The sequence below is a fragment of the Procambarus clarkii genome, chromosome 25 (assembly GCF_040958095.1).
Source record: "Procambarus clarkii isolate CNS0578487 chromosome 25, FALCON_Pclarkii_2.0, whole genome shotgun sequence".
Taxonomy (NCBI): Eukaryota; Metazoa; Arthropoda; class Malacostraca; order Decapoda; family Cambaridae; genus Procambarus; species Procambarus clarkii.
In genome coordinates, this window is record NC_091174.1 from 30536955 (window position 1) to 30557569 (window position 20615).

General features: G+C 46.7%; 1 protein-coding gene across 1 annotated transcript in view; it reads left to right on the plus strand.

The window, feature by feature from the left end:
* LOC123756315 (dynein beta chain, ciliary) overlaps window positions 1–20615 on the plus strand; it is a 289304-nt gene that overhangs the window by 51037 nt on the left and 217652 nt on the right. Inside the window, exons 14-15 of the mRNA XM_069331022.1 lie at window positions 14835–15117; window positions 18599–18772. Coding sequence (XP_069187123.1) covers window positions 14835–15117; window positions 18599–18772 — 457 coding nt within the window. The remainder of the gene's footprint in view (window positions 1–14834; window positions 15118–18598; window positions 18773–20615) is intronic.

Consider the following 20615-nt stretch of genomic DNA (forward strand, 5'->3'; position numbering starts at 1 on the left):
TAATGGTTCTGTGTATTCCATGGCCAATTCTGATAGGGAAAGATGCGTTTGTTGGTCTAGTCTTTCCTATAGAGGGGTACCCCTGTTATCTGGTTTGACTTATTATTTTGTTGTACTGAGCTCTCTGATTCTTCTCTATCGTCCTTTGACTTGTCTTGGCTACTTATCAGTCCCTCTTTAGGATAGCTACTTATCAGTCCGTCTTTCTTTATTTTCCACTTTTCAGCTAGAATAAATATATGATTGAAGCAATATTTTTATAGATTACTTTCACTAGTCTATTCCTCCACATTTGAAACATACCAAGCCTACAGTAACGGTAAATTCCCTCTGGTTGCCTTACTAGCAACCTGTGAATTCTTGAATTCTTGTGAAAATTTTTGTAAATCTCTTTCTGGTCCCCTTCTCCTTTGCCATGGGTCTCTATCTGGTACTGGTAGATTATAGACTATCACTGACTTCTCCCTTTCCAACTCATATCTAGCACATTTCACAGTCTGCTGGATTTTGACACCACCTCTTAATTTTGCTGGTCTGCATTTTCTCTTCTCCGTTAGCTGCTTCAGCAAATGTTTTTGTATGATCTTGTTTGCCATTTATCAGTCACATTCTCTATGTATTTAATTCTCACTTCTGTTGTCCTTCTTTCCTCCTCTTCTACCTTCCCTTCCTCTTCCACTGATTTTATTATATTCTGAAGCCCATTTACATTTTCCTTTCTTTTGTTGTATCCCTTAATTCCTCTCCCTCCATCAAGATAGCTATTCGGAGATCATCACTCCTGCTAAAGCTTGCTTTTAGGTCCTCAATGACCTTTCCTATCCTTCTATCTTTTCTTATTCCTTTCCATGAGTTTCCTGCAATTGCCTTCATAGTAAACTTGTATCTGCTTGTAGTCCTTCAATTACCTTCTCATTTTTGTTGTCTCTCTTCCACAGTCATTATTTATGACTATATTTTTCTTCAGTTTTGCTATGGTATTTACATTTTATATCTGCTCCTCTTTTATTTGGACTCCTATTGATGTTAACATATTCCATACAACTATGTTTTTCATACCATTCAGCTACATACCTTCTCCTTATTATTCACTGCTCCCTCTGTCCCTAGTGTCTCCCATATTACTATCGTTCCTATTGCTCTCAATTCCGTCTAGCATCATGTTGCCATCTCTCAATTGCCTCTGTCGTTAGCAATACACTATAGCATCAGGTTCAAAATGTCCAGCGAGCTTTGCATTAATTCATAGACCCCAACACCCCAACACCCCCATCTACCACTGTCAGTGACAGTAAGCGGTGAGTTTCTCCATCATGCTCAGTTATTCTCCAGTCCTCAGCTTTCATGTCGTCTAAAATTTTATTGGTGGACATTATTTTGTCATTCATTGTGTGTCTGCGTTCATGTTTACTCACCTAGTTGTACTCACCTATTTGTACTCACCTAGTTGTGCTTTCGGGGGTTTAGCTTTGGCTCTTTGGTCCCACCTCTCAACCGTCAATCACCTGATGTACAGATTCCAGAGCCTACTGGGCTCTCTCATATCTTTATTTGAAGCTGTCTATGGAGTCAGCCTCCACCACATCACTTCCTAGTGCGTCTCATTTACTAACTATACGGACACTGAAAACATTCTATCTAATGTCTCTGTGGCTCACTTGGGTACTCATCTTCCAGCTTGTGCGTGTATCACCCGTGCTAAATAATCCATCCTTGTCCACCTTGTCAATTCCCCTGAGAATTTTGTATGTGGTGATCAATTCTCCCCCGAGATCTTCTGTCTTCCAGCGACGTGAGGTGCAGTTCACGCAGCCTTTCCTCAAAACTCATGCCTATTAGTTTTGGGACTAGCCTGGGAGTCCTAGAACTGTCAATTTACTGCTACTAACGACTAATTGATTTTTTTAATTTTTTTTCCACACACACACACATACCCAGGAAGCAGCTCCGTAACAGCTGTCTAACTTCCAGGTACCTATTTACTGCTAGGTAACAGGGGCATTCAGGGTGAAAGAAACGTTGCCCATTTGTTTCTGCTTGGTCCGGGAATCGAACCCGGGCCATAGGGTATCGATTCATTTCTCTCAATGTTTGCGGACGATGCCAAAATTATGAGAAGGATTAAAACAGAAGAGGACTGTTTGAGGCTTCAAGAAGACCTGGACAAGCTGAAGGAATGATCGAACAAATGGTTCTTAGAGTTTAACCCAACCAAATGTAATGTAATGAAGATAGGTGTAAGGAGCAGGAGGCCAGATACAAGGAATCATCTGGGAGAGGAAATTCTTCAGAAGTCAGAGAAAGAAAAAGACTTGGGGTTTGATATCACGCCAGACCTGTCTCCTGCAGCACATATCAACAGGATAACATCAGCGGCATATGCCATGCTGGCCAACATACGAACGGCATTCAGAAACTTGTGTAAAGAATCATTAAGAACTTTGTATACCACATATGTCAGGCCAATCCTGGAGCATGCAAGCCCCAGCATGGAGTCCATATCTAGTCAAGGATAAGACTAAACTGGAAAAGGTTCAAAGGTTTGCCACCAGACTAGTACTCGAGCTGAGAGGTATGAGCTACGAGAAGAGACTACGGGAATTAAACCTCACTTCGCTGGAAGACAGAAGAGTTAGGGGGGACATGATCACCATATTCAAGATTCTGAAGGGAATTGATAGGGTAGATAAAGACAGGCTATTTAACACAAGGGGCACACGCACAAGGGGGCACAGGTGGAAACTGAGTGCCCAAGTGAGCCACAGAGATATTAGAAAGAACTTTTTTAGTGCCAGAGTGGTTGACAAATGGAATGCATTAGGAAGTGATGTGGTGGAGGCTGACTCCATACACAGTTTCAAGTGTAGATATGAGAGAGCCCAATAGGCTCAGAAATCTGTATACCTGTTGATAGACGGTTGAGAGGCGGGACCAAAGAGCCAGAGCTCAACCCCTACAAACACAACTAGGTGAGTGCAAAATTACGAGTCCTGCGCGCTGTCCACTCAGCTACCACATCCAGTTTGTGTGTGTGTGTGTGTACTCACCTAGTTGTGCTTGCGGGGGTTGAGCTCTGGCTCTTTGGTCCCGCCTCTCAAGTGTCAATCAACAGGTGTACAGGTTCCTGAGCCTATTGGGCTCTATCATATCTACACTTGAAACTGTGTATGGAGTCAGCCTCCACCACATTACTTCCTAATGCATTCCATTTGTCAACCACTCTGGCACTAAAAAAGTTCTTTCTAATATCTCTTTGGCTCATTTGGGCACTCAGTTTCCACCTGTGTCCCCTAGTGCGTGTGCCCCTTGTGTTAAACAGCCTGTCTTTATCAACCCTGTCAATTCCCTTGATGATCTTGAATGTGGTGATCATGTGTGTGTGTGTGTGTGTGTGTGTGTGTGTGTGTGTGTGTGTGTGTATACTTACCTAATTGTGCTAACAGGAGTTGAGCTCTGGCTCTTTGGTCCCGCCTTTCAACTGTTAATCAACTAATGTACAGGTTCCTGAGCCTACTGGAATCTATCATATCTACACTTGTAGCTGTGTATGGAGTCAACCTCCACCACATCACTTCCTAATTCATTCCATTTTCTACTACTCTGACACTGAAAAAATTCTTTCTGACGTCTCTTTGGCTAATTTAGGCACTCATTTTCCACTTGTGTCCCCTAGTGCGTGTGCCCCTTGTGGTATATAGCCTGTCTTTATCTACCCTATCAATTCCTATGAGAATCTTGTATGTGGTGATCATGTCCACTCTAACTTTTCTGTCTCCCAGTGACGTGATTCCCGTAGTCTCCCCTCGTAGCTCATAACCCTACGTTCGGGTATTAGTCTGGTGGCAAACCTTTGAGCTTTTTCTAGTTTAGTCTTATGCTTAACTAGATATGGACTCCATGCTGGAGCCGGATGCTCCATGATTGGTCTGACATATGTGGTATACAAAGTTCTAAAAGATTCCTTACACAACTTTCTAAAGGCCGTTCTTATGTTAGCCAACCTGGCATATGCCGCTGATGTTATCCTCTTGATATGAGCTTCAGGGGACAGGTCTGGCGTGATATCAACCCCAGGTCTTTCTCTCTCTATGACTCTTGAAGTATTTCATCTCCCAAATGATACCCTGTGTCTGGCCTCCTGCTTCCTACACCTATCTTCATTACATTGCATTTGCTTGTGTTAAACTCAAACAACCATTTGTTCGACTATTCCTGCAGCTTGTCCAGGTCTTCTTGAAGCCTCAAGCTGTCCTCCTCTGTCTAAATCCTTCTCATAATTTTGGCGTCATCAGCAAAAATTGAGAGGAATGAGTCTATACCCTCTGGTAGATCATTTACGTATATCAGAAATAGGATAGGTCCGTGTAAAGAGCCCTGTGGGTCTCCACGGGTGACTTCATGCCAATCTGAGGTCTCAACCCTCACTGTAACTCTTTGCTTCCTATTGCTTAGGAAGCGGAATAGGCTCATTCTTATCGACTTAATCTCCCTTATCGACTTGAGCGCCCTACCAGTTACTACCAGTTGCCTGTTTCTCCAGCTTATGCATCAGCCTTTTATGGGGGTACTGTGTCAAAGGCATTCCGACAGTCCAAAAAAATGCTGTTCGCCCATCCTTCTCTTTCTTGCTTAATCTTTGTCACCTGATCGTAGAATTCTATTAAACCTGTTAGGCACGATTTACCCTCCCTGAACCCATGTTGATGGGTTGTCACGAAGTCCCTTCTCTCCAGATGTGTTACTAGATTTTTTCTCACGATCTCCTCCATCACCTTGCATGGTATACAATTTAAGGACACTGGACTGTAGTTCAGTGCCTCACGTCTGTCACCCTTTTTGTATATTGGGACTACATTAGCCATCTTCCATATTTCTGGTAGGTCTCCCGTTTCCAAATGACCTACTATACACTATGGAGAGTGGCAAGTAAAGCGCTCCTGCACACTCTTTCAATACCAATGGTGAGATTCCATCCGGGCCAACAGCCTTTCTCACGTCCAGATCCAACAGGTACCTCTTGACCTCATCTCTTGTAATTTCGAACCCTTCCAAGGCCGCCTGATATACTGCCACCTCTCCTAGCGCTGGGGCCTCTCCATGTTCTACTGTGAAGACCTCCTGGAACCTCTTGTTGAGTTCGTCACACACCTCTTTGCCATTCTCTGTGTACCTGTCCTCACCCGTCCTAAATTTCATCACCTGTTCCTTCACTGTTGTTTTCCTCCTGGTTATATATGTAGCTTTGGTTCGGTCTTGGCTTTATTAGCTATATCATTTTCATACTTTTTTCAGCTTCTCTTCACACTCTAACATACTCGTTCCTGGTTCTCTGGTATCTCTCTCTCTCTCTACTGTCTGGTATTCTGTTATTTCAGAAGTACCTCCATGCCCTTTCGTTCAGCTACTTTGCTTTCATACATACCCTATTAAACCACAGATTCTTCTTTTGCTTCTCGGTTTTTTCCTGTAGGGCCGGGATAAACCTGTTTACTGCCTGTAAACACCTGTAAACAAAATAAACCTGTTTACTGCCTCCTGACACTTATGGGTTACATAGTCCATCATGTCTTGTACGGACTTAGTTATGAGTTCTACGTCCCATGGTATATTCCCTAGGAATTTTATCACCTCATAATTTCCCTTTCAGTATGCCAGCCCTTTGTTTACCAGTTCAGTTTTTGGGGAGATAATTCCTAGCTTTACCAGGTACTCACAGATCAATACACTGTGATCACTCATTCTCAAGACTGATTCCAACTTAACTTCCCATATATTCGACTCATTTAGGGTAAATATCAGATCAAGCATAGCTGGTTCATCCTCTCCGATCATTCATGTCGGTCCCTTGATGTGTTGGCTTAGAAAGTTTCTTGTTGCTACGTCCAGCAGCTTAGCTCTCCAAGTGTCCGGTCCTGCATGTGGGTCTCTGTTCTCCCAATCTATCTTTCCGTGGTTGAAGTCGCCCATGATTAGTAGTCTGGATCCATTCTTCCTAGCTACAGAAGCTGCTCTCTCTATTATATTGATGGTGAGCAAGTTGTTTCTATCATATTCCTGTCTGGGTCTTCTGTCGTTTGGTGGGGGGTTATACATGACTACTACTATAATTTTTTGTCCTCCAATTGCTATGGTACCTGTTATGTAGTCACTGAAATCTTCACAGCCATGAACAACCATCTTCTCAAAACTCCAGCCTGTTCTTATCAGCAAAGCTACACCACCTTCTCCTCTTCCTTCTCTCTCTTTCCTCACTACATAGTAGCCCTGTGGAAACACTGCATTTGTCATGGTTTTCGTTAGCTTTGTTTCTGTGAGTGCTGTTATGTCTGGGTTTTCTTCTAGTGCCCATTCACCAAGTTTACTTGTTTTATTCGTATTCTCATCTATGTTAGTGTACATTGCCTTGAAGCTCACTTTCTTCTCTTCATTCTCTTGTCCCCTTCCTGTTGAGCGTTCTACTGACGGAGGAAGCTGTTCAATAGGTGTGAAGATTTGTGAGGTGGTTAACAGAGTCTCAGTGGATTCTCGGGTGGGGGGGGGGGTCAAGGGAAAGGGGGACAGGTAGGGTATGGGGTCAAGAGGTAGAGGGGCCATGAAGGATGCAGGGTGAGAAGGGACGAGGAAGAGGGAGGGTATGTGATGAAGGGGGAGGAGGAGACAAGGAGGGAAAAGGGGGAGAGGGGACATGGTGGGAATGGGGGGAGGGGTGACAGGATCGGAATGGGGTTGGGGGGGGAGGGAGGGTTGAGCGAGCATTTGAGAGAGGTGGGGTAGGGTGAGGGTTAGGGAGGGTGTCTATGTAGAGGAGGGTGGTAGTGTTACCCTTCCCTCCGGTGTAGTTGGGATGCTGGTTGTGGGTTTCTCTCTCGTTCCTGGGACTGTTGTGTTGGGGCTATGATTTCCTGGTTTACTCCTCTCTCCCGGCACCTTTTTCAGAGAGAGAGAGAGAGAGAGAGAGAGAGAGAGAGAGAGAGAGAGAGAGAGAGAGAGAGAGAGAGAGAGGAAGGGAGAGAGAGGAAGGGAGAGAGAGGAAGGGAGAGAGAGGAAGGGAGAGAGAGAGAGAGAGAGAGAGAGAGAGAGAGAGAGAGAGAGAGAGAGAGAGAGAGAGAGAGAGAGAGAGAGAGAGAGAGAGAGAGAGAGAGAGAGAGAGAGAGAGAGAGGAAGGGAGAGAGAGGAAGAGGGAGAGAGAGAGAGAGAGGAAGGGAGAGAGAGGAAGAGAGAGAGAGAGAGAGAGAGAGAGAGAGAGAGAGAGAGAGAGAGAGAGAGAGAGAGAGAGAGAGAGAGAGAGAGAGAGAGAGAGAGAGAGAGAGAGGAAGGGAGAGAGAGGAAGGGAGAGAGAGAGAGAGAGAGAGAGAGAGAGAGAGAGAGAGAGAGAGAGAGAGAGAGAGAGAGAGAGAGAGAGAGAGAGAGAGAGAGAGAGAGAGAGGAGAGAGAGAGGAAGAGAGAGAGGAAGAGAGAGAGAGAGAGAGAGGGAGAGAGAGGAAGAGAGAGGAAGAGAGAGAGAGAGAGAGAGAGAGAGAGAGAGAGAGAGAGAGAGAGAGAGAGAGAGAGAGAGAGAGAGAGAGAGAGAGAGAGAGAGAGAGAGAGAGAAGCTTAGCGGAAACCTTGTACATAAGGGGATGACCATAAAGTGACAAAGAGGGACGAAGAATGACACGCTTCCGAGTAAAAGTCATAGCACAAGTCTTAGACGGAGAGAACCTGAAGCCATGATTAGTGGCCCAGGACGACACGGCATCAATCGCATTAATCGCAAGTTGAAGCTGCCGTTGAAGGAGAGGCGAATAATCACCCTGACAGGAAAGGGTAAGATCGTCTACACAGAGAGCGGAGAAGACGCCAGAAGGAAGGGAGGAAAGAAAATCATTGAGATCAACAAGAAAAAGAGTAGTGCTCAGAACACTACCTTGGGGCACACCCTCATATTGCCTAAAAAGGCCAGAGAGAGTGGTACCAAGCCTCACTCGAAAGTAACGACGAGAGAGGAAACTCTGGAGGAAGATTCCCACGAAGGCCAAAAGAATGAAGTTGCGACAGAATATGATACCACCAGGTAGTGTCGTAAGTCTTTTCTAGGTGAAAAAGAACGGTAACAACAGAGGTCTTCGCAGCAGGAATATAGACCTCCAAGTTCACCAGGACATCCGTTGTGCTGCGACACTTGCGAAAACCAAATTGAGAAGGGGAGAGGTGGTGATAGTGCTCTAAGAACCACATCAGACGAACGTTAACTTTATGTTCAAAAAGCTTGCAAACATAGCTCGTGAGTGCAATAGGGCGGAATTCCTTAGAGTATGACCTGACAGAACCTGGTTTCTGAACAAGGATGACAACATCATCGAACCAGTCCTCTGGGACTGACAACGACTCCCAGACCCGATTAAACAGACTCAGTAAATACTGAGACGTACACGAAGGGAGATGGCGAAGCATCTCATAATGAATGCCATCGGAGCCCGCCGCCGTAGAACCACAGAGGGCCAGGGCAGACTGAAGCTCAGAGAGAGAGAGAAGGGATCGTTATAGGGAAGGCTGAGATGGGTACAGAAATCCAAAGGACGAGATTCAAGAAGAGGCTTACGAAGAAGGAAGGATTGAGGGACATGAGAACCAGAGCTAACAGACGAAAAATGAGAACCCAATTCGGTCGCGAATTGAAGTGAAGGACCAGTGAGGCATCGGGAACGAACTTACCCGCTATCTTGCGGATACGCTTCCAGATCAGCGGGAGAGGAGTTTCGGACGTGATGGTGGAGACATAAGATGTCCAACATGCAAGTTTAGCCATATAGATGGTCCTACGGGCCACCACACTTGCCTTCCGAAACAAAAGAAAAAATTCAGTCGCCTGCCAGCAATGGTGTCACTTCCAGACTGCACGCTTACAGCAGACAGCCCGAGCACAGTCCACATTCCTTGGAACGCATTTCCGCATTCCCCAAGAGGAAGAGCGAGGAATAGAGCGGAAGGCAGCGTCGAAGACGGTGTCATAAAAATGGAGGAGGGCGCGAGGGAGAGGCAGAATGGAGAGGTCGGATAGAGTAGCACAGAGGATAAAGAGGGGCCAGAAAGCCTCGGCAAACCGCCACCTAGGGAAGGAGAGGGGAGGGTGAAAAGAGAAGAAGGAAACAAGGATGAGAAAATGGTCACTGCCATGGAGGCCACCATGAACCCGCCACTCGAAATCTAAGTAAAGGGAAGACTAGCAAAGAGAAAATCAAGACAGGAAAGGGTACGAGTCCGAGAGTCTAAATGAGTGAGCTCACCAGAATTGAGAAGAGACAGGGAAGAAGAGAGGATGAACGGTTCGAGAAGGCGACCCCGGGTGTTTGTCAGAACATGGCCCCAAAGGGTATGTTGACAAGTGAAATCACCCAGCAGGAGCACAGTCTCCGGCAAGGAGTCCAGGAGGTGTTAAAGATCACGGCGGGAGAGCGGGACATTTGGGGGAAGATAAATGGAACAAACTGTGTACCATTTACGGACAAAGATACGGGCAGCAGAACATTGGAGACGTGATGGAAAGAGTAAGGGGACGAAAGATACATCAGAGCGAATCAAGAAAGCAGAAGAGTTATGGGAACAGCTGGGGGAGGAGAGAGAAAGGAATAGCCACGGAAAGGCCAGGACGAGCACCAATCGGCTCCTGGAGATAGATACAAAGGGGTGAAAACCGTGAAATCAGAAGTTGGAGTTCAAGGAAATTGGCGTAAACTCCACGAATGTTCCACTGAAGAAGATACATCAACAAAAAAGAGAAAGGATAGCAACAGAGAACAAGGAAGAAACAAAGGTGAAAGAGGAACACAGCACGTTAAAGAAGCTCAGGGTCGGGATCAAGGTCAGCAGTTAGGGTTAGGGGGCATGAGTAAACTGAGCAAAGATGGAGGAAAGGGAACAGGAGAACAGACCAGAGGCGGACGAGCAGGGTCCGGAGGAGGAGGAGGAGGAGGAGACAACCGAGAAGGGCAGTCAAGGACAGCAGGAGGAGGAGGAGCAGAAAGAGGGGAGCACACCTCGGCAAGGGCAGCAACCGAGAGGGAAGCTGGGATCAAAGAAACCTCCATATCAGGAGCAGGGGGCGCCGCCACCGAAACGGGAGAGGATGGAGCGAGAGAGTCAGAGGTAGGGGGCGAGGAAGAAAGTGAAGCTGCCAGGGAGGAGGAAGGCGAGGAGCCAGGCTTTCGACTCTTACTCAAAGAGATTGGCGTCCCAGCAACGATGTACTGGGCAACAGAATCAAGCGCCTCAACAAGAGAAGCAGAACGAGGGCAAACAACACGATGACCGCTGGGAGAGCGATGGACATCATCCGCACAGACAGCTGGCATGGAGAGCTAAGAGACGAAGGACAAGGATGAGAAGGAGGATCGAAGGGAGATGAAGAAGAAGACACAGGAGACATGACAGACTGGGCAGAAAGAAGGAGAACCATGAGGGTGACCCTTCGGGACAGAACTCAAAGGAACAGAGGAAGAGGCGGTGGGCTTGTCTGGGTCTAAGGCCTGGAAACGGTTGTGAGACAGAGGAAGATGGGAAGGACGAGGAGAGGAAGAGCGCAGCATGCAAGCATAAGGAACATTTGCGTAAGGGGGGAGAGGGGAGAGACGGCGGACTTGACGCCTTGTCTCAGGAAAAAACAAACGTTCCCGGTGCTTCAAGTTCAGGACGGCTGCCTCAAGCTTGTAATGCATACGCACACGGGAGAAGGCAGGGTGGGCCTCACCACAATTGAGGCAGCGAGCCTGGGGAGAAGAGCACTCCATCTTAGAGAAACCTTTGACCTCCACACAAGGGACAGAGAGAGACAGTACAGGAGCATCGGAGAGCACCATGCCCAAACCTCTAGCACTGATTACAGAACCGAGGAGAGGGAATTGCTCGTGCTTGCTGGTGCCAGGTGCTCCGTCAAGGAGCACCAGCAAGACTGACAAAGGGCGGAAGAGTCCTACCATCAAAGGTAATCTTCACAGCTCGAAGGGGCTGACGGCCACGACCAAGACGGGTACGAGTAAACGTGTTTACCTGGAGGACAGAGTAGCCCTGGGCATCGAGGATATGCCGAATATCTGTAGATTCTACAGGCAGCCCTGTAGATTCCGAACACCGGTGGCAACATGGGGCAGGATGAGAACACTGGCATTCAATCGAGCGTTCTTGGAGACCCGAACAGGGGTCTCGCCAAGGCAGGATAAGGCAGCCATGCGGGTGGCTGCATCCTGAGAAGGAGCAGCAACAACAAGTGTACCAAGACGGGTGGGGTTAAAAGTAACAGAGACATCTACTGAATCAATAAGGTGCCTTTGGAGGGAGAAATCATCAGGTGTAGAATCCAGAGGGAGTAGATCAAAGTATTTGGCCCACAAGGCGGGACCAAACAAGGCCTGGTACGCATCAGTACGGAAAGGGATCGTGCGAGTGCGGCAGTGGCATGGACGGCGCTGAGAATCCCCCAAAGAGAGAGAAAGAGAGGGGTTAAAAGGCGCAGTAGTCACAATGAGAGACTGAGCCATGCCAGGGGACGAGGTGGTCACCACTGGGGGCTTGTGGCTCGATCCAACCACAGAGGGAGGGGAGCTGAGGGGATAGTCAGGAGGATCAAAGGAGGAGTAAGGTCAGGGCGCAAAGCAGTGGGGCCTACAGAGCCCGGTCTTCCAACACGGTCTAACTCGGGGGCTTGGTCGCCTACCCCACGAGCCTGAGAAGGGATAAGAATAACGGAATTTGACATGAAATGAGAGTTAGACATTCATCCACGAATGTGCCCCCACACCCACCATGGAGCCACAATTAGAGGCAGGACACCCAACAAAAAGCTATCGCCGATCATGCCGGGGCCCCCCCCCCCCCCCAGGGGTGCGTCGTGAGTATACGCCCCACCAACGCCACCTTAAGAACCGTCAGTCCGTCGACATCGGCTTCAGTGACGAAAGGAGGATTGAAAATAAAAGGGTCTCCTCGCTCTGGACGTCGGGTACTACAGCTTTACAGGTGCAAGAGTATGCCTCCTCAAACACCCAGGCATCAAAATAGAAGAAGTCCAAAAGAATAATCAAAACAGGCAAAAGGTCGGCAGGAAATGACAATTAGAAAGGAGAAGACGGGGGAGAAAAACGAAACAGAAGGAAAAGGAAAAGCGAATCGGCCAAATTAGAGAAGACAGCAGCAGGAGCGCAAGGCTACAAAAGGACAAAGGACTGTCCCACGGAGCATCACACTCTGGCAGCCGACCACCAAGCCTCCCCATGGTGCCAACGGGCCGGATACGGAGGGGGGCTGCAGAAGAAACCAATGCATATTGGGGTTTGAGCATACCATGCTCCCTAACGAAGTCCACCAACCTGTCTATTGTCAGAGCTCTAGTTATTTAATGCTAAAAGTTGATTTAGCTATAATACATATGACTTGTTTATCTTTAATGTGTGTGGACTGTGGCACCTATCCCGACAGGTGGCAGGTCAGGTGTAGTGTTATAAGGTCTGTCTAATTCAAAGTTAATTTCTGGCTTCATTACGCTGCCCTCTAGTGACTAGTTGCCCCATATGCAGAACAGCAACAAAGGCTGCTATTTTATGGTGGATCAGTTTAATTTTTGTATGCAAATAGAGTTCGTCCGTCCTCTTCAGTGTTGGTAAGGCAAGTGAAGGATTTTGTCCAAATCGCCAGGGGGTGACAAGCCCCCAATTGCTAAATTCATAATTAATTGTCTATATCCATTTTATGGAGTTCTGTAAAGTTTGTAAGTAAATAGCCAGTAGTCTAAGGTTGTTGGTGTATATTAGGAGATAACTGTTCTTGTCTTCTAGTTCATTGTAAAGTTGGACAATTTGTGCTTGAGACACAACTGAAGAGCTTCACTTCTATCATTGTAACTGTAACCAAATTTTTTTTTAGAATGAGCTTAAATACCTTTTATCATGAATCACACATATAGTCAATCTTTAGGGTTATGTGTCCCCAGTTTCAGGTGTGATTTACATGACAATAATTCTGGTGCACAGATACATCACACTAACGTGATGTATCAGGGAGAAAATCAATTGGCGCCGTGACGAGGTTTCTAACCAATGCTTTGGTTACTCCTAAGGGAAGGGAACTATCAGAAGAAAGCGCCAAGCCATTAGACTATATATCGCACTTGGAAGAGGTCAGTATAAGGATCCGGGGTCGGATGAGGGGGAAGGAATGGTGGCCAACCACTTTGTCGGTCGGGGACTGAACTCCGACCTGCACGAAGCGAGACCGTCGCTCTACCGTCAAGCCCAAGTGGTTGGGCTAGTTACTCCTAAGCAAATGCTAGACGATTAGTCCCCGACATGATCAAAAGGATTGCACCCTAGTATTCGACTGAATCCTCCAGGGTTTTGACCATGTCGTGGCCTAGTCGTCTAAGGCATTTGCTTGGGAGTACCCAGGGCATAGGTACAATGGTTCATTGATAGCTTCATAGGTTCATATACATGGCTCGTATTGATGTTGTCATTAATTCTGGAATTAATATTATGTAAATCGTTTGTAGTGAATTAATCAAGTTATCATGATTTTAATCTTCATGTATTTGTCACGTTTTAAGCCTTTAGCTCTGTTTACTGCACGGTGTCTGTGTTTAAGTTGACTTCATTCTCGAGTCACGTAACGTTCTTATAGTAAAAGTAATTTAGTGGTAATATTTAAATGGTGGAAATTTTGCACACACAGTTGGTGTTACCCGCACAGGAACCCAGTGTTGCTCACGGGAGTGATGATGTCAGGTCCTCCTACCTCGAGTTCAGGCAGTTAGGAAGACATTAATATCAGTATGATTTGCTTTGAGGAGGAGCGTGAGAGATCAAATAACTGACGAACACATTTATTCCTGCATGAATGTCATTATCTAGAGTTCCTTGATCAGGAGTCTTGTCTGTTTCCTAATTGTTGGTCTGGTGCTGAGAAACAGCATAACCAAGAACAGCAGAAAGTCTTAAACAATTGTTGGTCTGGTGCTGAGAAACAGCATAACCAAGAACAGCAGAAAGTCTTAAACTTATAAAGTCATTCCCCTGAAGCCACAAACTCCTGAGGGAATCTTGAGTAGCGTTATCTGTCACTTTATAAACTAAATAAATCCCTTTTTCCTTGTAAATAATTGTGTTCTATATAATTAGTGATTATTACTAATAAGCCTTTATTAACCCGATTCCTTATAAAAGGAATTCCTGCAAGCCCAGTCGCATATATAAATTGTCGAGTCCTTCAAAAAGTGATTGATCTGGCTTCACCAATGGATATAAGGTCACACAACGCATGATTGTTCTAAGCCCTCATTTCCCATGTCCAATACCTTGGATAACAACTGTGTAGTAGTCCGACAGTGTGTGGATACAAATTTACACGGTCCAATATATGTGCGATTGTCATGACAACTCCAGAAGCTGTCGAGGAAAACTGAATATACGACACTACTTGTAATATTAATGTTGTTACGTCTGACAATTATTGTTCACTTTGTTTTAGCCACTGGAAAGATTAACGAATGTTTCATCGAATCGCATCCTTGAGCAGCACAAACCAAGCTCATTAAATACTGTAAAGTTAGTTTCTGAGAGTTAATTTTTCAATTTCCCTCCTAAGTTAGGATGAACATAAGAATTATAAAAAAAATCGGGTTTGAATCAACAGTTACTAATCGTGTTAGTTACGACAGTTTTGGTCATATTCAATAACAAGTGCTTGCAGCATGAGCCTACCTGCTTGACAAGCTAGTTTCCTTTGTGGTAATTAGATAGTTACTTTCTGATACATCTGATTAATGAGTGGTTAGATCAATGGCATTATTTCCCTGATGCCCTCCCTAGCTATGTGACAAGCTGGATCGACCGGCGCGAGGTGCAGAGTGAGAAAGCCAACCTCATGGTGCTCTTCGATAAGTATATCCCCATCTGCCAAGAGATACTTCGCGTACGCTTCAAGAAGATCACTCCCATGCCTGAGATCAGCCACCTGATGATGCTGTGCAACATGCTGGATTGTCTCCTCACTCAGGAGAACGCCCCGCCTGACAGCCCCAAGGAGGTCTACGAGCAGTATTTCGTCTTCGCCGCGGTCTGGGCGTTCGGCTCGGCTCTCTACCAGGATGGAGTGAGTCTTAAATTTTGTTTGTTACATAAACTCTCAGATACACCGTGTTTTTAGGGTAATGAAGAATGTATGAGAAAATTGTATGTGAATGCATTCTAAACATGTTGAATTCTGACATCATTCATATTCTGCATTCATAAACCCAAGCATTGAGGGTTTCATACGGAAACCGTACTTATAGTCTTATGACCAATAAAAGGAAATGTAAAAGAACAGGCTAATTAGAAGCAATAACAATCGTTGGTGAGGGCGCAACACAAACCATACAGTTGGTGAGGGCGCAGCACAAACCATACAGTTGGTGAGGGCGCAACACAAACCATACAGTTGGTGAGGGCGCAGCACAAACCATACAGTTGGTGAGGGCGCAGCACAAACCATACAGTTGGTGAGGGCGCAACACAAACCATACAGTTGGTAAGGGCGCAACACAAACCATACAGTTGGTGAGGGCGCAACACAAACCATACAGTTGGTGAGGGCCCAACACAAACCATACAGTTGGTAAGGGCGCAGCACAAACCATACAGTTGGTGAGGGCGCAGCACAAACCATACAGTTGGTGAGGGCGCAGCACAAACCATACAGTTGGTGAGGGCGCAACACAAACCATACAGTTGGTAAGGGCGCAACACAAACCATACAGTTGGTGAGGGCGCAACACAAACCATACAGTTGGTAAGGGCGCAGCACAAACCATACAGTTGGTGAGGGCGCAACACAAACCATACAGTTGGTAAGGGCGCAGCACAAACCATACAGTTGGTGAGGGCGCAGCACAAACCATACAGTTGGTGAGGGCGCAACACAAACCATACAGTTGGTGAGGGCGCAACACAAACCATACAGTTGGTGAAGGCGCAATACAAACCATACAGTTGGTGAGGGCGCAACACAAACCATACAGTTGGTGAGGGCGCAGCACAAACCATACAGTTGGTGAGGCCGCAACACAAACCATACAGTTGGTGAGGGCGCAGCACAAACTATACAGTTGGTGAAGGCGCAGCACAAACCATACAGTTGGTGAGGGCGCAGCACAAACCATACAGTTGGTGAGGGCGCAACACAAACCATACAGTTGGTGAAGGCGCAGCACAAACTATACAGTTGGTGAGGGCGCAGCACAAACTGTACAGTTGGTGAGGGCGCAGCACAAACCATACAGTTGGTGAGGGCGCAACACAAACCATACAGTTGGTGAAGGCGCAGCACAAACCATACAGTTGGTGAGGCCGCAACACAAACCATACAGTTGGTGAGGGCGCAGCACAAACTATACAGTTGGTGAAGGCGCAGCACAAACCATACAGTTGGTGAGGGCGCAGCACAAACCATACAGTTGGTGAGGGCGCAGCACAAACCATACAGTTGGTGAGGGCGCAACACAAACCATGCAGTTGGTAAGGGCGCAGCACAAACTATACAGTTGGTGAAGGCGCAGCACAAACCATACAGTTGGTGAGGCCGCAACACAAACCATACAGTTGGTGAGGGCGCAGCACAAACCATACAGTTGGTGAAGGCGCAGCACAAACTATACAGTTGGTGAGGGCGCAGCACAAACCATACAGTTGGTGAGGGCGCAACACAAACCATACAGTTGGTGAAGGCGCAGCACAAACCATACAGTTGGTGAGGCCGCAACACAAACCATACAGTTGGTGAGGGCGCAGCACAAACTATACAGTTGGTGAAGGCGCAGCACAAACTATACAGTTGGTGAGGGCGCAGCACAAACCATACAGTTGGTGAGGGCGCAGCACAAACTATACAGTTGGTGAGGGCGCAGCACAAACTATACAGTTGGTGAGGGCGCAGCACAAACCATACAGTTGGTGAGGGCGCAATACAAACCATACAGTTGGTAAGGGCGCAGCACAAACCATACAGTTGGTAAGGGCGCAGCACAAACCATACAGTTGGTGAAGGCGCAATACAAACCATACAGTTGGTGAGGGCGCAACACAAACCATACAGTTGGTGAGGGCGCAGCACAAACCATACAGTTGGTGAGGCCGCAACACAAACCATACAGTTGGTGAAGGCGCAGCACAAACCATACAGTTGGTGAAGGCGCAGCACAAACCATACAGTTGGTGAGGGCGCAACACAAACCATACAGTTGGTGAGGGCGCAGCACAAACCATACAGTTTGTGAGGGGAAGCACAAACCATACAGTTGGTGAAGGCGCAGCACAAACCATACAGTTGGTGAGGGCGCAGCACAAACCATACAGTTGGTGAGGGCGCAGCACAAACCGTACAGTTGGTGAGGGCGCAGCACAAACCATACAGTTGGTGAGAGCGGAGCACAAACCATACAGTTGGTGAGGGCGCAGCACAAACCGTACAGTTGGTGAGGGCGCAACACAAACCATACAGTTGGTGAGGGCGCAGCACAAACCATACAGTTGGTGAGGGCGCAGCACAAACCATACAGTTGGTGAGGGCGCAGCACAAACCATACAGTTGGTGAGGGCGCAGCACAAACCGTACAGTTGGTGAGGGCGCAGCACAAACCATACAGTTGGTGAGGGCGCAGCACAAACCATACAGTTGGTGAGGGCAAGCACAAACCATACAGTTGGTGAGGGCAAGCACAAACCATACAGTTGGTGAGGGCAAGCACAAACCATACAGTTGGTGAGGGCGCAGCACAAACCATACAGTTGGTGAGGGCGCAGCACAAACCATACAGTTGGTGAGGGCAAGCACAAACCATACAGTTGGTGAGGGCAAGCACAAACCATACAGTTGGTGAGGGCAAGCACAAACCATACAGTTGGTGAGGGCGCAACACAAACCATACAGTTGGTGAGGGCGCAGCACAAACCATACAGTTGGTGAGGGCGCAACACAAACCATACAGTTGGTGAGGGCGCAGCACAAACCATACAGTTGGTGAGGGCGCAGCACAAACCATACAGTTGGTGAGGGCGCAGCACAAACCATACAGTTGGTGAGGGCGCAGCACAAACCGTACAGTTGGTGAGGGCGCAGCACAAACCATACAGTTGGTGAGGGCGCAGCACAAACCATACAGTTGGTGAGGGCGCAGCACAAACCATACAGTTGGTGAGGGCAAGCACAAACCATACAGTTGGTGAGGGCAAGCACAAACCATACAGTTGGTGAGGGCGCAGCACAAACCATACAGTTGGTGAGGGCGCAGCACAAACCATACAGTTGGTGAGGGCAAGCACAAACCATACAGTTGGTGAGGGCAAGCACAAACCATACAGTTGGTGAGGGCAAGCACAAACCATACAGTTGGTGAGGGCAAGCACAAACCATACAGTTGGTGAGGGCGCAACACAAACCATACAGTTGGTGAGGGCGCAGCACAAACCATACAGTTGGTGAGGGCGCAACACAAACTATACAGCTGCAACAACGACAGACGCCGCTAAGTTACGCCTCGCTCCAAACCACGACCCAACACTGCTTCATCTTCTCCCTCTTTACTACCCACTCCCAGAACATCGACTACCGCGTTGAGTTTAGTAAGTGGTTCCAGCAAGAGTTTCGGACAGTCAAGTTCCCTGGAGAAGGCACAGTCTTCGACTACTTCATAGAGCGTGACAGCCTGAGGTTCGCGCTCTGGTCTGAGAAGATTCCTAAGTTCGAGCTGGACCCGGACACTCCACTTCAGGTAAGTTTTGGTGGGTTCTTTTACCAAGTTCATACCTTTAATTTTAGGCTCTAATCCATATTTTTGATGACCTCTTTCTACACCGTTTTTTCCTGCAAATTGTGGAGAGACTGTTGTGCTGTTGTGTTGTGGTTGTGTCATATATAGGCCGCGTCTGTTCGTTTAGAACATATGACGGTGCCAGAGAAAACTTTTTGTTTAATATTTATTAAATTACAATTGGTTGATTAAGTTTTGAACTTTACAGTAGGCCTATCATGCTACGAAAGGATAATAAGGCCAGGGAGATAGATTATTGATCAAGAAGCATGTTTACGCTAGTCTTGAACGATGTCAAAGCCCGGAGTGAACTCTCAGTGAACATACACCAATAACCGGTAGACATCCTTGGTGTTTATATGCATGATGTCAGCTGTACACACCCTTGGTGTTTATATATATATATATATATATATATATATATATATATATATATATATATATATATATATATATATATATAACTAACAGCATAAATATACAGAGATATGTTTTAAGTTGTTCAAAAGGAATGGATTGTGATGTGGTTGTGGTCCAAATGTACTTCCTTTTATGGCTGGTAAGGTTGATAAGAGGTATGGCAACAGTTCTAACTATTCTGCAGAAGTGACGTTAATAGGAAGCTAGGCCTTGGAAATGCATAAGTTGTTTACGTGAAGTAGGCTGGGGGATAGTGTTAGATGGCTCGCACATGAACGTCAAGAGGTGCTATGCTTCCACTGCCTATGATATTACCAAGATAGAGCACTTTACCTTCGGCAAACTTGTACTTGCCCAAACTAATGATGAGGCCGGCCTGGAGAAGCTTGTAGAACAATCGTTGTAGATGTTTTTCCCAGGTGTAGGTTGCTACAACGAGGTCATCCGGGTAGGAGTAGGTATCGTCAAGGTCTTGGATGACGAGGTTGACAGCTCGCTGGAAGGTAGCTGGGGCATTGCAGAGTCCAAAAGGCAGTCGCTCATATCTAAAGAAACCGAAAGGCATGGTGAAAGTAGAAATGTCCTAAGCACACTCTGTATGACTGATCTGGTAATAGCCCTTCAAGATGTCTATTTGAGACAAGAATTTAGCGTTACCGATGGCATCTAGGATGTCGTCGATGGAAGGCAAAGGGTAGGAATCTTTAAATGTGACAGAGTTTAATTTGTGGTAATCGGTGCACAGTCTTACCTAGCTGTGTGGCTTGGGCAACCAAGATACAGGGTGAGGCCCAAAGGGACTCACAAGGTGTGGCCAATCAATTACTGAGGAGGTACTGAACTTCGGCGAGCATGGTTTCCCTCTCCTGCGAACTGATGCGGTAGTACGGTTGACGGATGGGTATTGTTTCAGGAAGCAGCTTGACGTCAAGGCGCACTAAAGTACATTCCAGAGGAGTGTCTTGGAACAGGACTTTATGAGTAGAGATTAGTTGGGTCATAGGAGTACTGTTATTGGAATGCTGTAAGTACTTAGGAAGATCGTTCATAATATCACAGTTGGAGATCACTGGGTTAGAGTCATTGCAGTCAGGAGAAGAAGCAGGGTTGGTATCACTGTTGGAATACGCATCCATAAAAGCGGATACAGGCATCAATACAGGTGAAGTATTACCTTGGTAGAGCTTGAGCAGGTTGACGTGGCAAAGTTGTCTTACGCCGCCGATCATGAGTCTCTAGAATGTAGTCATTGTTGTTCCTGCAGTCTTTGATGTGGTAGGGACCTGAAAACTTACTCTGGGAGGGAGAGGTTGTTATAGGAAAATATGCCAAAAACAAATCTCCTACACTGAACTTTGTAACTTTAGTATTATGATCAAAATGT